The sequence below is a fragment of the Salvelinus namaycush genome, chromosome 14, assembly GCF_016432855.1.
Source record: "Salvelinus namaycush isolate Seneca chromosome 14, SaNama_1.0, whole genome shotgun sequence".
In the NCBI taxonomy this organism is placed as follows: domain Eukaryota; kingdom Metazoa; phylum Chordata; class Actinopteri; order Salmoniformes; family Salmonidae; genus Salvelinus; species Salvelinus namaycush.
In genome coordinates this window covers 32721997-32741702 of record NC_052320.1, presented here as the reverse complement: position 1 = coordinate 32741702, position 19706 = coordinate 32721997, and the positions used below count along the sequence as shown (strand labels likewise).

The window sequence follows — 19706 nt, the reverse complement described above, 5'->3', positions numbered from 1 at the left end:
CTACTGTATGCCGCCATTTACTCAGCTGGCTATGTCTAGAGCCATTAAAAGGGCAGAAGTGTAGCAACAGAACTTTGTCTAAACATGTATTTGAACAAATGACCCTCCTGGTCTAGTCGTCCATTACTTCAAACTCAAACACTGTGCATGCATAGCTGCCACCATAGCCACATAACTCATAACGGAGTGAGCGTTTTACTGTGTTAAATGTTCCATTCCAACCTAAAAACACCTCAGCGCCAAGCTATTTGGATGTGTCACCTTTGAAAGCTGCGACATGTTTCCATGAACAGGCTTATAAAGCGCTTATTGAGGCTTTATTACTTGTTTTATTACACCGAGGCTTTGTCAAATCAAACAGCACTTCAAGTAGGAACTGAAACGCGAGGAGGACTCGGCAGAACCGCACCTAGTCATCGGCTTCACCGCTAGATGACATTTGACTCGAGGCCTACAATGCCAGATAGGAGGCGTGCGGGGTGTTTAAGGCCGACGAATAATTTGGCGCCATTATCTGTGTTCCATCAGTAACACTCCGGAATAGAGAGGAGGAATGTTGCGGAGGGAGGACGGTGAGAGCGCTCATAAATGGGAGACTAATAGCTTTCTGGGAGATGTAGGGGAACACAATTATGTGCAGTTTAGCGACTAATCTGGGAGCATGGGTGAGGTCTCGGGGGACTCCTCAAGCCCCACTCCAAATTCCAGCTCCTATAAGCCAGCCGAAGAGTGGTGCAGCGCCAAACTATTCCTCTCCCCTTCTTTTCTCTTGCGAACGCACACACACACAGTCTACCTTTCCTTTTGTTACTAATTTGTTCATTCATTCTGCCTCTCCTCCATTTTCTATCTTTCACAAACTCTCGTAATGTCAGTGTCTTTCTTTTTCTCTTGCTCTCTTTTAAAATCTCTCGCGTACGTCCCTTTCCTATCCTTTCACCCCCTCTCCTGTTCTTTTGGCAAAGAGATCTGAGGGAGGCTTTCGGAGAAAACATTTTGTGTGTTAGAACATCTATGGCTCACGAATACCTTGTTCTGTCTACGCCGTTTTTATAGTCCATGACAAGTAAAAACATAACCCCACTTCATTGCAAAAAGACCAAGATGTTCAAACGTCCAACTGAACTATGCTTTACCTCACCTGGATCAAATTGGAATGATGAAATACCGTTCTCTTTGACATGTAGCCTAGGCTACAAGATCATTTACAACAAGCACGATTGAAATGTCGTAGTCCTAAATGAATTGGAATGGCTCAAGACAATTTGCATGTTAGACAAAACCAAATTAATCCATAAAAATAAACAATAGGCCTACATGCCAAAACACGAAATCCGAAGTGTAGGGAGGTCGCCATTCTGAAATTATAGAGATTTCTCAAAAACAAAGTCATTGGATTTCAGTTATTGTAAAATGACCCAGCATCAAATCTCATTGGCCACTAACGTCGTGTTTTACCTAACTATTCTGTCACTTTTTGACTTTAGGCTAATAAAACGCTTTTATCCCCATCACAAAACCCATTAATTCCAATAATATGCTACAGTATAGCCTATCTAATAGGTTAAGGCTATCCTATACTAATTCTAAAACAAGGTAAGTATGGCAAGGCCTACATCAAATCCTTCCCTACAAACATAATAGGCCTACTTGTCAAATCCTTCCCTACAAACGTTATTTATATTTCAAGAAATAGCCTACATCATTTTATTAGCAATTGTTTTCACGCTTTATAATATGTTCTACATCCCTCAGTGTTATAGTGACCGCTGTCATATGTAGGCCTAAGTCATTTTGGAAAGTGATACGTTTTGTTTTTTGCCCTAGAGAGCTGATTCAAATAACCAACTTATCATTAAGCTTTGATTATCACAATCAGCTGTGTAGTCCTAGGGTATGGGAAACCCTGGGCTAGACTAAAGCAATACCCGAGGATGGATGAGGACTGTGTTCATCATTGATGGGTGTATGGGATAGAAATCAGATCTATTTTCATGATAGGACACAAATCTCACTCAGAAAAAGGTATAAGATACTACTCTCTGAAGGGGACACACACAACCCGTGTGAATTTTGTCCAAAAAGAATTATGACGTTTTGGATCTTCCTCAAGAAATCCATAGAAAGAGGTTATTTGGGGTACATATATTTGGCCTATGAAATCTGTATCTAAAATAATTATTAAAAGATTCAAAACGTCAATTAGTTTGGCGGCTAAATTTACAACAAATTTGTCCTGAAGGTTAAATCCAAACGCAGCATCTTTAGCATATGTGAAAGATGGGTGTGAGTTTCTGAACTCTATAGCTGCATTGGCCAACAAAGCCGCGCAGGATGTTCGTTTAGAGTTTGTTTAAAATATGCGCTAATGATGCGCATTAATCTTACCTTCTAGGTTCGGTGCCATCGATCCCTCCGGGAAAAGTCCGTCCTTCATATACACCAGTAGCTCCTCCCCCACTTCAATATCCCTAATAGCTTTATAATAAATCTGTTAAAGAGAAAAGGGAGGGTGAGAAGGCGGTTAGGGACAGTATAGTCAACAAAAAAAGCTATAGTCTGTCATCAATAAATCAATTACTCTTCATTGCCGTCGATTTAATAGGCGTATTAATATCTTCATCTGTCAATATCGTTGTTGTTATTATTGTTATTAATGGAAACAACAATACAAATAATAATTTTATATTAGGCCTATTTATGTAGGCCTAACCAAAAAAGGCTATTTGACAATTATCCTTACAGCCCAATTCGTTTATTTAATATTTAAATTGCTTGGCATATAAATGCATTTATAAATACGATTTCGTTTTTTTGTCTACTTTACAGCAATTGTTTATCATATAAACATGTGATAGTGATAGGCCTATTCATCGATGCACATTCATTATGATTGTTTCTAAAAATCGAAAGATTATTATTTATATATATTTAATAAAAAATTATAGGAGGCAAAATTTTTTATTTTATTTACCACAATAATTAGGCTACCCAATGACGCTCTTCTTTTGGGTTTTAAAACTCCATAATAACTCATTGTTATTAGAATTCAGGCTGACTCCACGCGCAAAAAAATGGCCTAGAATATGTTGAATTCAATTTATTTTTATTATTTTTATTTCACCTTTATTTAACCAGGTAGGCTAGTTGAGAACAAGTTCTCATTTGCAACTGCGACCTGGTCAAGATAAAGCATAGCAATTCGACACATACAACAACACAGAGTTACACGTGGAATAAACAAAACATACAGTCAATAATACAGTAGAACATGAGAAAACAAAAAGTCTATATACAGTGAGTGCAATGAGCCAAATACAAACATAATTTGGGATGTAAACAAAGATATAGTTCAAGTATATTTGAAGATTTCAAGATTGAAATAAACGGACCGTGTCTCGTAGGCTATTATTTTTTAGAAAGGGACGCAGACAATGACACGAAATGCCACATCAAATACGAAATACCGGGAGTGCATTCATTTACAGAACAACTTGCATGCATACCCGTGCGCAATTCAAATAATAAAAACATGTCTAAAACATGTAGGCCGACAGCTGATTTAATTTGAGCGACTGAAACATAGAGGTTGCAATAAATGTGTGTTTTTGCTTGTTAAATTGAAAGAGCAACATAATTACACGATAAATGCAAAATAGGCCTAGGATCATGTTGAATTGAATAGGCAATGTGGCTGAATTATGAGCAAACATGTAGGCCCACAGTTATATACAATCACCAAGCAATGAACAATATACAGTACAAATACACTGAAAAGACCAGCCACAATGTGTGTTGTGCGGACGCATGGGGGCGCTCACCACCAATTTAAACAACAATTCATCCTCATGCAGGCCTTTACACAGCAAAACATTGCGAGAGGTAAAACACATTCACACAGAATAGTACAACTGTAGTAACTTCATCTAATACTTGATCGGCCCTATGCTATGTTATGACAGTACGGAGGTGTGCTTAGAGGCTAGGCCAAATATTCCTAATCACTGAGAATGCACATTATTATCGTAATTATTATTATTATTATTTTGATTATTTTGTAGGCTATATTATTAGACTATTATTATTATTATTAATTTACACACTGGCAATTATGCGACAGACATGTTTATCTCTGACCTTGCTGTTCTCGGTGAGGTGGTAGAGTTGGGAAAGTTGCGCCGCGGTTCTTAGAGCTTCCAGTTGTAACAGCAGTTGAGTCCCGGTGGAGTTGGCAACACAACCCATAGTATCATTACAGGAACGAGGCCGTCAGGCCGGGGCTGGGGTGGCAGGCAGGGCCAGGGAGAGAGAGAGGAGGCAGGCGGCCAGTCAGGCTGCGGCGTGTCGTCCCTGGTTGGAGCTGAAGCCGCCACTCTCTAGTCTGTGTGAGCGCGTCTTTGATGATGAGGGGAGCGCTCTCTCATTAGGCTAGTGATTCCCTATTGCCCCATCGAGCGCCCGGAGTTATCCGAAGGCCACTCCTCCTCCCGTCCTTATCTCAGACCAAAGGATTGCCTGATCTGACTAGGAGACCCCTCCCCACAGCTCCGTCTCCGCTCTCACCACTAGATTCATCTATTATTGATGAAAATAATGTATCTAGCGGTCAAATACTTTTAAAAAACACACACCTGGGCGATAAAAAGCTGGTAGGTGAGGCGCACCTTAGTGGGTGTTTTAAAGGCTTTCGAAACAACGCTGAGCAAAGTGTTTTTAGTTCAGGCTTTAAACACAAGTCTCTACACCTGTTTTAACTTGTTATCTTTCACCAGATGCTTTTCACAGTTTGTGCAAGAGTACACATATTTGTGCCAAAGACGTAAACAAGGGCATGAAACATTTGGATACGTTCAAAATAATTGGTATCAACTGACCTTGTTATCATAAATGGAACCTGCTTGCTACATTGAATAAACGATTTATGTAATTGCAACGCGTGAGCCCTATTTAAACTCGCAATTGCCTGCAATAAAATATAGTGACATGGTTTACTATTAAACAGGCCTATGATAACTGTTTTGGAAACAATATTTAACAGTTATTTTATAAGCCTACATTTTTAAAGTAGGCTATACTATTAGCCTATATTATGTACACTTTTAAATCCTACACCAAATACATTTTCTTCAATTGATTTAACCCTCTTATTTCTCTGACAATGTGTTATTTTTTTCTGACAAATTAAAAAATTCTCTCTCTTAATCAGCATTTTACAACCGAAAATTTGAGTGAAAAAATTATGTGAAGAATAGAGACATATATTAATGTTAAATAAAATCGTAGTTAATAATGTGTGTAAATACAAAATGTCGACATACAAATACTGTCACAGTCATCAGGTTGTTGCTACAACAATACCCACAAAATATCGTAGCTTTTTTACAACGTATCACTGCAAAGACAGTAAAGATTTACATGAACAACTCAAAATAGGTTTTATAATTATTCCCGGAAATGAAGCTGAGCCATGTCATGGGTATAGTCTTTTTGAAGCCGTCTGTGTGATGTATTGTGATATGAGCTGTCTCTCTTGACAGTACTGGCCTGACAGCTCTCAGACAAATCTTGACCTCTCCCCATTTCTTTCGAGTGTCCAGGGGACAGATACAACATCCATCAATGCCATTAGGGTCCAGACTAATCCCCCACTGTCCCCCTCAAGCACACGCACACATGCACGTGCACACACACACACACACACACACACACACACACACACACACACACACACACACACACACACACACACACACACACACACACACACACACACACACACACACACACACACACACACACACACACACACGGCCTATTTATCACAAGGGAGTGTGTGATCAAAGCAGAGAGAAATGGGAGATCAAACAGCATGGGGTGTAGGGGGGCCTTGTCCTCTTGAGACACAAAAGACAAGGACCGTGTGACAAGAGGGTGGACATGCTTGATGCTTCTGCTCTTCAGCGAGCTGTGTAGCCTACGTTTACCATCAGAGAGAGAACACCACTCTGTGTATGAGGACAGGCTTTGGCTATGGGGAAACAGGCCTCCTGTAATTCTGTGACCTTGCATTTCGTAGATGGAAACACTATTAGGACTGGGATGCTCCTGAACAAGCTTCGGCTCTGTCCCTCTTTCCAACACACACACACACACACACACACACACACACACACACACACACACACACACACACACACACACACACACACACACACACACACACACACACACACACACACACACACACACACACACACACACACACACACACACACACAGACACACACACGCTAATTGCCTAACTGGCTTCCTTCATTTGCTTAACCTTCAGGTTAGGAACCTGCATATTGATTTAGAATAAATTTTGTGTGTGTGTGTGTGTGTGTGCTCTCCTTGGCGTAGCGAGCAGAAGGAGCTGGCAGGACTCAGTGCGTACTTGATGTTGTTATGACAAACTGCTTAAGAGCATCTTGAGAAATGAGGGCTGAGGGGTTCAGAGGTCAATGGGCTCTCTGAATGGCTGGGCCTATTGAGGAAGGAAGCCCCCTCCCTATCTGTGCAGCTTCATCCTTACTACTAGACGGACATGCACTCACACACACACACACACTCACACACGCACACACATGCACACACACGTCATTTCACAATCAATTAATTGAACAGGGAAATGGACACTCATTCATTCACACTTAGGTCAATATTGACGACCATTAAAGCATTTTTCTCATTCCCTGAAAGAAAGTAAATTATTTGGACATGCACTGAAATGTATGAAATCATTTCAAAACGCGGTACTGCCCTAATTGTTTAAATATACATGATTATCCATGTATTTTCTGATACACTACAACATTAATGACATATGAGTAAACGGGTAAATAAATGATCTGCTGGTGTTTTAAAATGTTACCGAAGGATTCAAATTTGCTTGTCGTGAGCATATTTCCATAAACTCATACATTGTGCATGCTGATAAAAAAACAGCAAAGTACGAAGTTTGATAAATTATGCATTTTTGCATTGTGTATGTGTGTGGTGTTTGTAAATAAATGATAAGGTTGTGCCCGCGAGCCACTAGACAAAACAAGGCCTCGCAAACAAAAGCAAAGCAGCCCACTGAGTACAAACAACTAAGAAATGATCCTAGGTCCAAAACCAACCATTGGATCTGGGACATGCCCAACTCCCAGATATGGATGTAAGACCCGTTTGTTCTTTGATTCTGGCTGGGTCTAAAAAGACACCCTATTCACTATAAAGTGCACTACTTGTGACCAGAGCCCAATGCTCTATATAGGGAATAGGGTGCCTTTTCAGACTGTGTTTGGGGTAGCAGGGGACATTGATGTAAAAATCTGACCAGGATTAGAGCCTATAGCATACCCAGCTATTCTGGAAGGCCCCCAATGGTGTCTCATATGTCACCGTCAGAATGGACACACCAGTACAAGGGACAGAGACAAGGACGGGGGTGGACAAGCTCGGACAACGAGAACCAATTGTAAAACAGGAAATCATTATTGTTTTATTTATATACACTGTACGTGCATGAAACTAGACAAGGCACTTCTGGCAAACAAGCCAATGTATTCCTTAAAAAAAATATCCTTCCTCCTAGCACAGATATACTGTGTACTTGACATGTTAGGTTCTTTGTATGCTGATAGTTGCATAGGGTAGAGCACCTTTAAGGAGAGAGCGTACGACTGGCGACATAAGCGGCACCCAGATATTGGGGTTAGGCTCAGCTGGGTTTTATGACCAAGTGAGTGGTAGAGTGTGGGCATTCCTCCAAGAGTGTTCCATTTCCAGGTTTCCTTTCTGGACGGGCAGAGAGTGTGGCTGGCTTCCAGAGAAGGACCCAGAGTGATTACGAGACGCAGGTGTGTCGGTGTATTATTGTTCTACCTCTTAACATGAGTCACTTCCTCAGCGAGGCACTCACGTACCAGCCTTGGACACACAATAGAGCCATTCTTTTACTCATCATGCGCACAACGCTTACTTAGACGAACACAGACACACACACACGCACACTAACAATGACAAGCACACACACGCACGCAGACTCATAGTCCACTGTTCTTCCCACTGGGTGGGTAGGAAGAAAGACAATAGCCACAAGTCTCTGACACTGCCATGTGTTAGCTGCTTCTAAACTCCTCCCCCAACCACTAAACCCTGGCAGCTGATAGGAGGAGGGAGGTGCCACACCGCCCCAAACACTAAACTCTGGCAGCTGATAGGAGGCGGGAGGTGCCACTCACAGCCCACCCACTAAACCCTGGCAGCCCATAGAAGGAAGGAGGCGCCACTCACCTGGTCTCCACTGAGGTGACACGCCGCCAGGTTCTGCTCCTCAAAGGAGGGGGCGGTGCGTACGTACTTGAGCCAGCTCCCGCCAGCCTCCGAGCCTTCGTCCAGGCAGAACTTGACGTTTCCCATCTCATCCACCACCTGTTAGAGAACACAGAGGTCAGAGGTGAACCTGTTTTAAAAGCCAGCACACACAGAGCTAAGCCTCTATCTTCTCAAGTATGTGTGTGTGTGTGAATTTCATCTCTTTAGTCACCATCATATCAACGTTGCCTGAATTACCATGGGCAAAGTAGATAATACCAGAAAGTTTCACATCCCTCAAACCATTGGATCCAAAGAGGGTTATTTTGACTATTTGTCCCTTTTAAGGGACATTTTGGATTTTCTCAACACTGTGTGTGTGTGTGTGTGTGTGTGTGTGTGTGTGTGTGTGTGTGTGTGTGTGTGTGTGTGTGTGTGTGTGTGTGTGTGTGTGTGTGTGTGTGTGTCCATATCTGTCAGTAGACAGAACATTATCTGCCAAGGGCCCCTAACCTTGTCGCTCCTCCGAGCAGCGAGAGGAAAGGGGGAAAGGAGGGAGGAGGGGAAGGTCGAGAAAACTGCGGCTTCTTTCACTTGTCTAAAGACTTTCTTTGGCACATATTGATCACCCTTTGTAACCCCTGGGCCGCCCCGGGAACGAGGGAGCAGTTTCAGGTTACCCCTTAGACAGATGAGAGGAGACAGAGGAAAGGAGGAGGAGAGGAAAGAAGAGAGGCTCATTGTGGGGCAGAAATTAAGTGAAGAAACCAGGGAGTTGATCGCGAGCTGCCACCATTTTATTTATTTACTGCTGGAGGAAAATGAACCTCTCTGCTCTAGACGAGGAGCACACCACACATACTTCAAAACTGCTGCGCCATGATTGCTGCTAAGCACACAAGACTGAGAAGTTCAGCCACTAAAATCAAAGATTTCTGAGGGGGGCTCAGCAAATATTACAGGATACATGTCCAATATCAACTTTCTCACTAAAATGTGAACATATTGGGCATAGTATGACTGGGCATAAACTATTGCAAAACGAGAACAACCAAAGGGCACTGAGTGAATGATACACTGACGAAGGCCTGGTGGTACTAGACAAGAGTCCAAATGAAAACAAGATCAATGTAGTGGTAGTAGCTTGGTGGGACAATGGTTCTCGCTGGTGGCAAATAAGACTATGACAGTTTATAGAGAGTGTGAAGAGTGTCTGGATGCTCCAAGGTAGTGTTCATTAGGCACCAAATGGAAGAAAACAGACTGAAACAGGGAGGGACAACATGGACTTGTCCAATACGAAAAGCACATTTTCGTTTCCAGTTGCGAAACGCTTTAAAACAGTTTCCGTTGCCTGCCCGAATGAACACGACCCAGGTGTCTGTCTGCTAACCTATGCCCTCAGAAGAGCCTGGAAGGAGGAAAATCTCACAGCTCTGCTCCTCCACAAAGCTCTATAGAAGATCTCATTTCTCCTGGTGGAGTATTCTGGTGGAACTGATACTCTGTTGGTCGCTGGGCAGATCCTCTGGGGGCTGAGACGAGACAGGGCTGGCTAGGGCTTCTCATTGCTGGCTCATAATCAGCCTCCTCTCACCTCAACTTCTACCTCTCTGGTTCTTTTATATTGCAACCCAATCTCATGGTTTTACTAGTAACATATTTACGTTTTGGCCTTTTGAGTTGGTTGTAGGATATTTACGTTTCTGGTCTAACCTTCCCAGTTGAATTCTACGGTTACAGTTAAAAAAAAAATGTTATCTGACTTTCCAACAGAACATTTACAGGCTTGCTCGATTCTGTTTTGCTCGTAAACTCTGAATGGTCTTCTTGGTCAGGGAGTGAGCGAGTGCAGAAGGTGTGGTGTCGGTGAAGGGAAGGTGTGGTGTTTTGTGAGTAAATATGGAAATAGCGGGTCTGGTCCGAGGTGAGAAGGCCGGTTCATGTTCGCACACGGTTCTGGTGAGGGCGGTGCACTAACTAAACATAAGTGTGCCCCAAAGTTGCAGCTGTGCCTCACACTATGGCGTTGTGGTGAGCCCGTGGGGAGAAGGAGTGTTAGGTTACTCCACTACTAACTTGCTTGGAGATAACAAAGCCTTTTAGCTCCAAGCAAGTTAGACAGCGCCTACGCACATGTAGCATGTAGCATGTAGCACCTCAGGTCTTTAACATCAATAATAACCTGTGGTTTCCTCTCATGCAAGTACATTGGCCTGATTGTGACAGTGAGTTACAGTAAGATACTGATTGTGCGAGAGGTTTCCTTTCCACGCGAACAGTCTTGTCCTTCAGCGCTTTACTGGAAACATGTTGAGTTGATTAGCTCGACTGCTCCGATTGGACTATTTTTGTCGTCCATGTTTTAAGCGATTAGCTAGCCATACTCAATGTCAACTTGAAAAAGAGTTCCTTTGATACACTGTCCTCTACACTGAGCTCACAGAGAATACCTCAGTACTTAATTCTCTTCCCACTCTGCAGCGGACAACATAGTAAAACAGTGATCTACTGCCGCCGCCGTTTATACGTTAAGCAGTCCGAAATGATGCAGTCCAGACCCTTTATTTTATGTGTGAAAACAGTCCCTGAAAACTAACCAGGCATAGAGGCGAAATTATACCCTTTAAAAAAAAGCGAAAAGAGCCAATGTCTTGCGCAGGTTCAAGTCAGAGTGCACTTGTCCCAGCGCCTGTTGGGAGCTCAAACACGGGTATTGTACATGTTTTATGAACAGATGGGGAACAGCTTCGGCTGAGGCGAGCGATGTAGAGGGGTGGGTGCGGTGGAATTGCAGGGGCGCTCCTGACCAGGCTTTACACACTGAGCACACATAACCTCCACCCCCACACACACCTTGCAAGGTAGCAGTCTGGCTGTGGGCTCTAATGAGCTGCATGTTAGTGTGTCGGGGGGTGGGGGGGGGGCTGCGAACACTCTATATGCAGGTGGGGCCCTGATTTATGAGGCCTCAAATGAGGTGCAACAGAGACAGAAAACCCTACTCCAGACTGTTTCTTTATTTACCTTCTATTCTTCTCCTCTTGAGAAGCGAGGGCCACATGTGACATCGTAAAACACCAGCCTGAGCAGAGACACACCCTGCCACCACTCGGCTAAGGTACAACCCATGCACGTGTGCACCCACAGACAGACAGACAGACAGACGGACAGACACATACACACACACACGCACACACACATTCCCCGTTTTAGGGGGTTAAATACCAGGGTACTTCTCCAAAGTCTACTTAGCTGTGTTAAGAAGTGCCCTTTATATAAGGGACCAATTAAATTGAACAGGTGTGTGGGTGTGGAGCTGATCTGCCTGAGAGGCTTGTGGCAGAGTGTGTGTGTGTGTGTGTGTGTGTGTGTGTGTGTGTGTGTGTGTGTGTGTGTGTGTGTGTGTGTGTGTGTGTGTGTGTGTGTGTGTGTGTGTGTGTGTGTGTGTGTGTGTGTGTGTGTGTGTGTGTGTGTGTTAACGACAGGAGGTTGGTGGCACCTTAATTGGGGAGGACAGGCTCGTGGTAATGGCTGGGGCGGAATAGGTGGAATGGTATCAAATACATTTATTATGAGCCGTCCTCCCCTCAGCAGCCTCCACTGGTGTTGACAGTTGTGAGGTTGTGAAGGTTAAGCTGACTATATGCAAGTTGTTTTTAGAGTTTTAGCTGGACCACAGTGTGTCTTTGCATGTCTTTGCCTTGAACCAAACACTACAACTATACAGTTCCACTACGGCAACATCTCAACCTCCCTCAGATGACTACATTGTACACTCTCCTCACCTCCTACCCTACAGTTAGCGCAGGAACCCCAAATAATCCATCAATGAAAGGGCCCTTCACACCGTCTTCTGTGTGTGGGTGTACGTGCGTGTATCTCTGTCCGTCTGTGTGTGTGCGTGGGGGGGGGGGGGGGGGGGCGCTGGACCCTTTGGCATAGGAACAGAGCCTCAGAGTCCTATCTAGGTAATACAAAATAAGGTTCACTGAGTAGATTTTACATGAAGAGAGAGATCCACTCAAGTACAATGATGAGCCTGAAGTAAGGAAGGGAGACAATGATACATTTGCAAAAGATTTGAACAATAACACAGACTCCGAGTGGACAGGAAATTGGGACCAATGCAACAGGAAGGGGTGATAAGAGGGCTCCTGGGTGCGACGCGTATACGGGTCCCCGGCAAACAAAGACAGGAACCTTTGACAGCTTGTAGTCTTAATGGATGTGTGGGCAGTCATGCAGGCCTCGTGGCTGTCAGTCTGTCAGTCCTGCTTGATGGACGTGTGGTATAAGGGAGGAATTACCAGCAAAGTGTCACCTGTGGGGGACGCGATGGATGAGAAGTTTGAGCTACTTCTGAAATGGCACCCTATTCACTAAACAGTGCCCTACGTTTGAAACGAAACAAAATGAAGCCTGATTTGTGAACAAAGTTGACATTTCACAGAAGGATAAGAAAGTGGTCCACATGTTCAGTAGGTAATGTGTGATATACTGCAAACTAGCACATTTCTCATAGATTGGGTGTTATTTAGGATATGTAGGACTTGGGATCTTAGTGCCTTGTTGGCTTGTCTGAGGATGAGAACACACATCCAGGTCTACATTGTGTGTGTGTGTGTGTGTGTGTGTGTGTGTGTGTGTGTGTGTGTGTGTGTGTGTGTGTGTGTGTGTGTGTGTGTGTGTGTGAGAGAGAGAGAGAGTGTGTTTGGGGTTAAGTTCTCTTATCCTGCTGTGAATCTGACGGCTTAGCGAGGCTCTGGGTGTAATCGATGAGAAAGACCCGTGCTGTGGTTACCAGGGTGCGCTCTGTGTGTGTGTGTGTGTGTGTGAGAGAGAGAGAGCGTGTCTGTCTGGCTGAGTGTGTATTTCTATGTGTGTGTGTGTGTGTGTGTGTGTGTGTGTGTGTGTGTGTGTGTGTGTGTGTGTGTGTGTGTGTGTGTGTGTGTGTGTGTAAGGGGAGGCCTGCGGTGGTCTCTCCAAACCCAAACCACATTGCGGAGAGATTGGTTCAGATTTGATGGGGGAGGTGGGGGGGTCAAGAGGGTGCACAAAGACACAACCATATCTGTAACATTACACCTCAAACTGAGACATGTGTGTTTCTCTGTGTGTGTGTGTGTGTTTCTGTGTGTGTGTGTGTTTCTGTGTGTGTGTGTGTTTCTGTGTGTGTGAGTGAAAGAGAGTGAGAGAGAGTAAGAGTGTATATGTGTTCATGCGCATGTGTGTGTGTGTGTGTGTGTGTGTGTGTGTGTGTGTGTGTGTGTGTGTGTGTGTGTGTGTGTGTGTGTGTGTGTGTGTGTGTGTATATCTAGCAGCCATGCCTTTCTGATTTCAGCAGGAACGCTATCCATGGTGTGAATAGCACCGAACACACCAACAGGAAACGAGCAGCCCTAAAACAACAACAGCCTCAAAACTCCTTAATGTCACCAGCAAGTCCTTTCAAGACTCGGGAGAATGAACAGAAAGAAACCAAGAAACCCTTTTCTCAGCCAGGAATGCCCACTGCCCAGCTTTCAGGACCCACATGTTCTCCCAGTTTGTCAACATACACACGCCCGTTGAAAGGTTTCCTTGTAAAGAGCGTTCGCGGCTTGGGAAAACAGGAAAGCGGTTGCTAACACAACCTGAGGAGAGCGGTACAGGCAGTACAATAGTGTTGTGGCAGCTACTGTGGCCCTATCTGGTTTACGTATTCGTATCCTGGGGAAGTCGGCCTACAACAGGGGGCTCCTCAGCGGAGCCCGGGGGAATGCTGGGAGGAGGAGGGAGTCAGATGATAAACTTCTCTCTCTCCATCTCTCTCTTCGTTTATTGTTGTTCTGCTTCGGGAGACCGCCAGCCACAACAAACACAGATTTAGCTGGCTTTCAGGGAAGGGTGTGTGTGTGTGTGTGTGTGTGTGTGTGTGTGTGTGTGTGTGTGTGTGTGTGTGTGTGTGTGTGTGTGTGTGTGTGTGTGTGTGTGTGTGTGTGTGTGTGTGTGTGTGTGTGTGTGTGTGTGTGTGTGTGTGTGTGTGTAACAAAAAGTCTGCATGTTAGGGTTTACATGTGCGCGCGTGTATCACTGCCTGACTGCCTATAGGCATACCTCCGTCTAGATTTCAAAGCCCTCTAACCTATGTTACATGCACTGATCACTGATATGGATTGACATTTCGTATAGCCAGAACAGACTGGGGAGGGAGAGAGAAATAGAGAGAGAGAAATAGAGAGAGAGAAATAGAGAGAAAGAGGGTGAGAGAGAGAGAGAGAGAGAGAGAGTGTGTGTGTGCTCCCCAATGACAGCTAGAGGGCAGCCTGGTATGAAATCTGTCCGGATGGAGAAGTGAAGAAAGGTCAAGCACTACTCTACACAGTGACACACACATGTGCCCATTCATTCTCATTTATCTGGAGTAGGGGCAACCTGGAACCTGCACAGGATTTCCTGTAGCCTTCATTACACAGGGCACAAGTCATTACTCTACACACACACAAACATGTGCGCATGCACACACAGACACACACAGCTAATGTGCAAGACAGAGGGGCTGCGAGGTGGATATGGGGCTAGGCATTTGAGGCGTTGCAAATTAAGATGAGAGACGACAACCTGAAATAAGTGTGTGTGAGTGAGTGAGTGTGTCTGTTCTGGAAGGAGGTCTGTTTCCGGCTGGAAGGCCCCTCCCCACACACACACTCACACACACTCAGGGCTGCTCAATAAAGAGCCTGACAGAATGCAGGCCCCTACAGCTCACTGGGCCCCTGTGAGTGTGTGTGTGAGTGTGTGTGTGTGTGTGTGTGTGTGTGTGTGTGTGTGTGTGTGTGTGTGTGTGTGTGTGTGTGTGTGTGTGTGTGTGTGTGTGTGTGTGTGTGTGTGCGTGCGTGCGTGCGTGCGTGCGTGTGTGGGCGAGCGGAGGTGAGAGGTGGACGGGCGCGAGGGGGGTCCTGCCAATAATGCTCATTTCTAAGCAGTTGGGCCTGACAGCTTTTGTCTGCTCCAAAGATGACTGGAGAAGGAAGGAAGAGAGGAGAGAGGGAGAGAGAGAGAGAGAGAGAGAGAGAGAGAGAGAGAGGGAGAGAAAGAGAAGGCTAGCCATTAATCATATCTTATTAACTTTAGTGGGCTGGGGCTTGACTGTGGGGCGAGGAAAGGGGGAGAGGAAGAGAGATGTCCCTATATATTTACTTTGGCAATGCCAGATGATGTCTAAGCATGCCAATACAGCTTATTGAATTGAAATAAAGAAAAAGAGAGGTTGTAAAAGATAGAAAAATATATAGAGGATGAGAGGAAAGGAGGGAGAGAAAGAAGCTCGAGGAAGAGCAACACAACCCTTGTTAAACACACACACACACACGAGCGTGCACACCGCAAGTATAAATAAAAAGCCAGAGTCTGGGCCTCTTTTTACCACAGCCCAACCCAGCTCAGGCCTGGAACTAAAAGTTGTGTGTGCCGTCAACATGTAGCTAGTTTTACTGGCTGCTGTTTTTACACACGCGCGCACACATACACACGCGCACGCACGCACGCACGCACACACACACGCACACACACACACACACACACACACACACACACACACACACACACACACACACACACACACACACACCATTGGATCCATGTTTTGCTGTTCTTCTATAACACTATTAAATTCATTTGATTGAGATGAGTCATTTTTATGGCAATGACAAATGAGTATACAGACGTGAGGAAACCGAACCCATAAAAACGTCTCATTCCAAACTCCTGTCTGGTCCTCTTCACCCTCAAATCAGGGTTGTGTTCATTAGTCAGCAAATAGAAGGAAACATACTGAAAAGACAGGGACTACCTGAACTACCTTGTCCAATAAGATACCTGTATTTTCAATTCCCATTGTAAGATGAATTGCTACAGTGAGCACTAATGAACACGACCCAGCAGAACTGTAGCAGGCTGATTTGAAGATAGCTAGATAGAAGAAGCCATGTATGAGGTTACGAAACACACCCCACCAAGTACTGAAGTTATGGTTGAATGGAGTGTGACATTGATCAGAGAAGTAGAGTACGAAACCTTCGACAACACACACACCGTCACTTAGACGCACACGCAGACACACACGTCATTTCCCCATGTCAAATGTGCCAAGTGGACATGGGAGAGACGCAATTGCATTCCTTGTTAAGCGCTCAATTTCCTCTGCATTACGAAGTTGTGAGAATGCATTGTCATACAATTCTGCCTTGGCTAAACTAGGCACGTTTACAGACACGATGAAGGGACACACACACATATTCATGCCCCGTATGTGTGTGTGTGTGTGTCCCATACGAACAACAGATTTCAGGGGCCCTGGATGAGTATCTGCAACCTCTCTACACACAATCTTTTTTGTTGTGTGTGTATGAGAGAGTGTGTGTGTGTGTGAGTGTGTTAGAGAGTGAGTGAGTGTGTGTGTGTGTGTGTGTGTGTGTGTGTGTGTGTGTGTGTGTGTGTGTGTGTGTGTGTGTGTGTGTGTGTGTGTGTGTGTGTGTGTGTGAGAGTGTGTGTGTGTGTGTTAGCGTCTTCTCTTTTCTTCATGTGGTGTTGGTGTGACTGTGGGAACCTGTGTGGAAATTCAGATAATGAAGTCATCCCCATGAAAGACGAGGTGACAGAGACACACAAACACACTCACACACCCTCCTGATGCCCTGTGAGGTGGGGACCTACGTATTTACGGCCTGTTTCCTCCCTTGGCGTCGTTCCATACGTCGTTAGGGGAGCAGACACACAGGTGTACTGTAACCAGCTTTCGGCTGCCTTCAAGAGAACCCCCCTCCCCTCCACATGGTGTGTTTGTGCGTGTCTGTGTGTGTATTGGTGAGTGTATTTGTGAGTGAAGGTGTGTTAAACTATGGCTTGTAGCCCTTCATAGCCAATCAGAAGTCAACAGCGATGAATCAAAATACAGACAGACAGAGCCCCGGGCCTCATAAAAAGCCATCGGGGCTGTGGTGTGTTTGACTGTCACTGTGACTGTCACAATCACTAACTAACGAATCACAGCTCCCCTCACAAATCAGCCCCCATACACTCACTGTCCCTCAGCTATCAGGTAGGGAGACGGTAAAGACACACACACACACACACACACACACACACACACACACACACACACACACACACACACACACACACACACACACACACACACACACACACACACACACACACACACACACACACACACACACACACAACCAACACAGAGAATCCCTTAATTTAAAACGTGTGCTGTTTTGATCGTTTACGATGCCATGTTACGAAGTAGAACATCAAAGTCTCAAATGCCACACTGTAGGATGTTTTGGGTCACCCCTTTCTAGTTCCACACACAGCCTTTCCCTTTAACCACCTCCACATCCACCCCCGAAATATGGAGCAGCACTCAGAAGATTGACCTGTTTGAATGCCCCTCTTCCTTCGCCGAGGAAGGAGGAGATGGAGGAGGAGGAGGAGGAAGATGGGAAAATCCTGGCGCTGCTTTAGAGGCAAGCAATTTTTCAGGCTGCACCTCTGTAATGAAATGACTGGCCATTATTTACTGCACCTCGTTAAGGTGACATGGGGTGTGTGTGTGTGTGTGTGTGTGGTGTTGTGCTATATAACCTCCCCTCTACACCCTCCCTTTTACTAGTGAAACCTGGCTTTGCGTTTTTTTGGAAGTGAGGCCTTCTTTTAACTTTATGATATGTATTTAGGGCAATTAGGGAGGAGATATATTGGCTCATTATGGCCGAGCAGGTGCAGTGATAAAGCTAAATATATGAACGCTACATCGGGTCAGTTCTCTCTCCTCCTCGTCTGTCTGCAACATTTACAACAGGGAACAGGCACTTTTATCCTTTCTGTCAAGTCACGACGTTGTCTGACTCATGTAAGAAAAACGAGTGTGTGTGACTCTTCTTCCCCAGAGCACCAGGTGGTTGTGTTATACACACACCAAGGAAGGGCGGCTGCCTTCTGATGTCGCAGTGGCAGGGACGTGGGATAAGACAAAGGCAATCCATAATAGACAGATAAGACAACTGTGTCATCAGGGTGTGTATCTGTGGATGTCTGTCTGTGTGTGTGTGCGTGCGTGCGTGAGAACAGCCAGGTCACCCGTGATACAAGTCAGTATTCCTTCGGTTATGTTGGGTGTTGAGGACGGGGATGGTGGATGGGCACTTTGAAATTTGACGTTTGGGAAACATGGATGAACGTCTAATTCTGATGTGTGTGAGTGAGTGAGTGAGTGAGTGAGTGAGTGAGTGAGTGAGTGAGTGAGTGAGTGAGTGAGTGAGTGAGTGAGTGAGTGAGTGAGTGAGTGAGTAAGAGAGAGAGAGAGAGAGAGAGAGAGAGAGAAAGAGAGAGAGAGTGACAGAGAGAGAGAGAGAGAGAGAGAGAGAGAGAGAGAGAGAGAGAGAGAGAGAGAGAGAGAGAGAGAGAGAGTAAAGATAAGGACAATAATAAGGAACTCGTAAAAGCGGGGTGCAGCGGGAGGGAGCTACTAACTGGCCAGACCTCAGTGTGAAACCCAACCCACAGTAGCCTGATGACGGCATCAAACATTGCTGCCAACCAATAAACAACCAGCTTCTTCAGAGGGGCTCTCCCTGTCAACCAATAAACAAACAGCTTCTTCAGAGGGTCTCTCCCTGTCAACCAATAAACAAACAGCTTCTTCATAGGGTCTCTCCCTGTCAACCAATAAACAAACAGCTTCTTCAGATACTCTCCCATAGCCAATAAACAACATTCTTTGTCACAGACTGTCCTAACCAGCTTCAATAAGGCCTCATCTCCCTCTGACCAATGAGCGACAACTCTGCATGACTACGATTGGATGAGTCGATTCAAGAGTTTTGTACCAACATTAACCACAAACTTTCTCTGCTTAGCATGCCTCACACACGGCAATATATTGACCCCCCCCCACACACACACAGTGACGAACAGATACACACACCTCCACTCTTTCCTCCCATGTAGTGTGCGACTGGCAGGTAAAGCCGTGGATGTTGGACGGCTGTGGGAGCCTGACTGTGGTGACGTTCAACTGAGCCCTCGCCTAATGTTCCCGGACCATGTGTGTGTGTGTGTGTGTGTGTGTGTGTGTGTGTGTGTGTGTGTGTGTGTGTGTGTGTGTGTGTGTGTGTGTGTGTGTGTGTGTGTGTGTGTGTGTGTGTTCATCTGGCTGTGTGTGTGTGTGTGTGTGTGTGTGTGTGTGTGTGTGTGTGTGTGTGTGTGTGTGTGTGTGTGTGTGTGTGTGTGTGCGTGTGTGTGTGTGTGTGTGTGTGTGTGTGTGTGTGTGTGTGTGTGTGTGTGTGTGTGTGTGTGTGTGTGTGGGTGGG

General features: G+C 45.2%; 1 protein-coding gene across 1 annotated transcript in view; it reads right to left on the bottom strand.

Annotated features, from left to right (window-relative positions):
* The window catches only part of prdm16 (PR domain containing 16), a 149557-nt gene that overhangs the window by 19181 nt on the left and 110670 nt on the right, over positions 1 to 19706 (bottom strand). The window contains exons 3-4 of the mRNA XM_039007450.1: positions 8323 to 8460; positions 2389 to 2491 (exon numbers count right to left, since the gene is read on the bottom strand). Of these exons, the coding sequence (XP_038863378.1) occupies positions 2389 to 2491; positions 8323 to 8460 (241 nt within the window). The remainder of the gene's footprint in view (positions 1 to 2388; positions 2492 to 8322; positions 8461 to 19706) is intronic.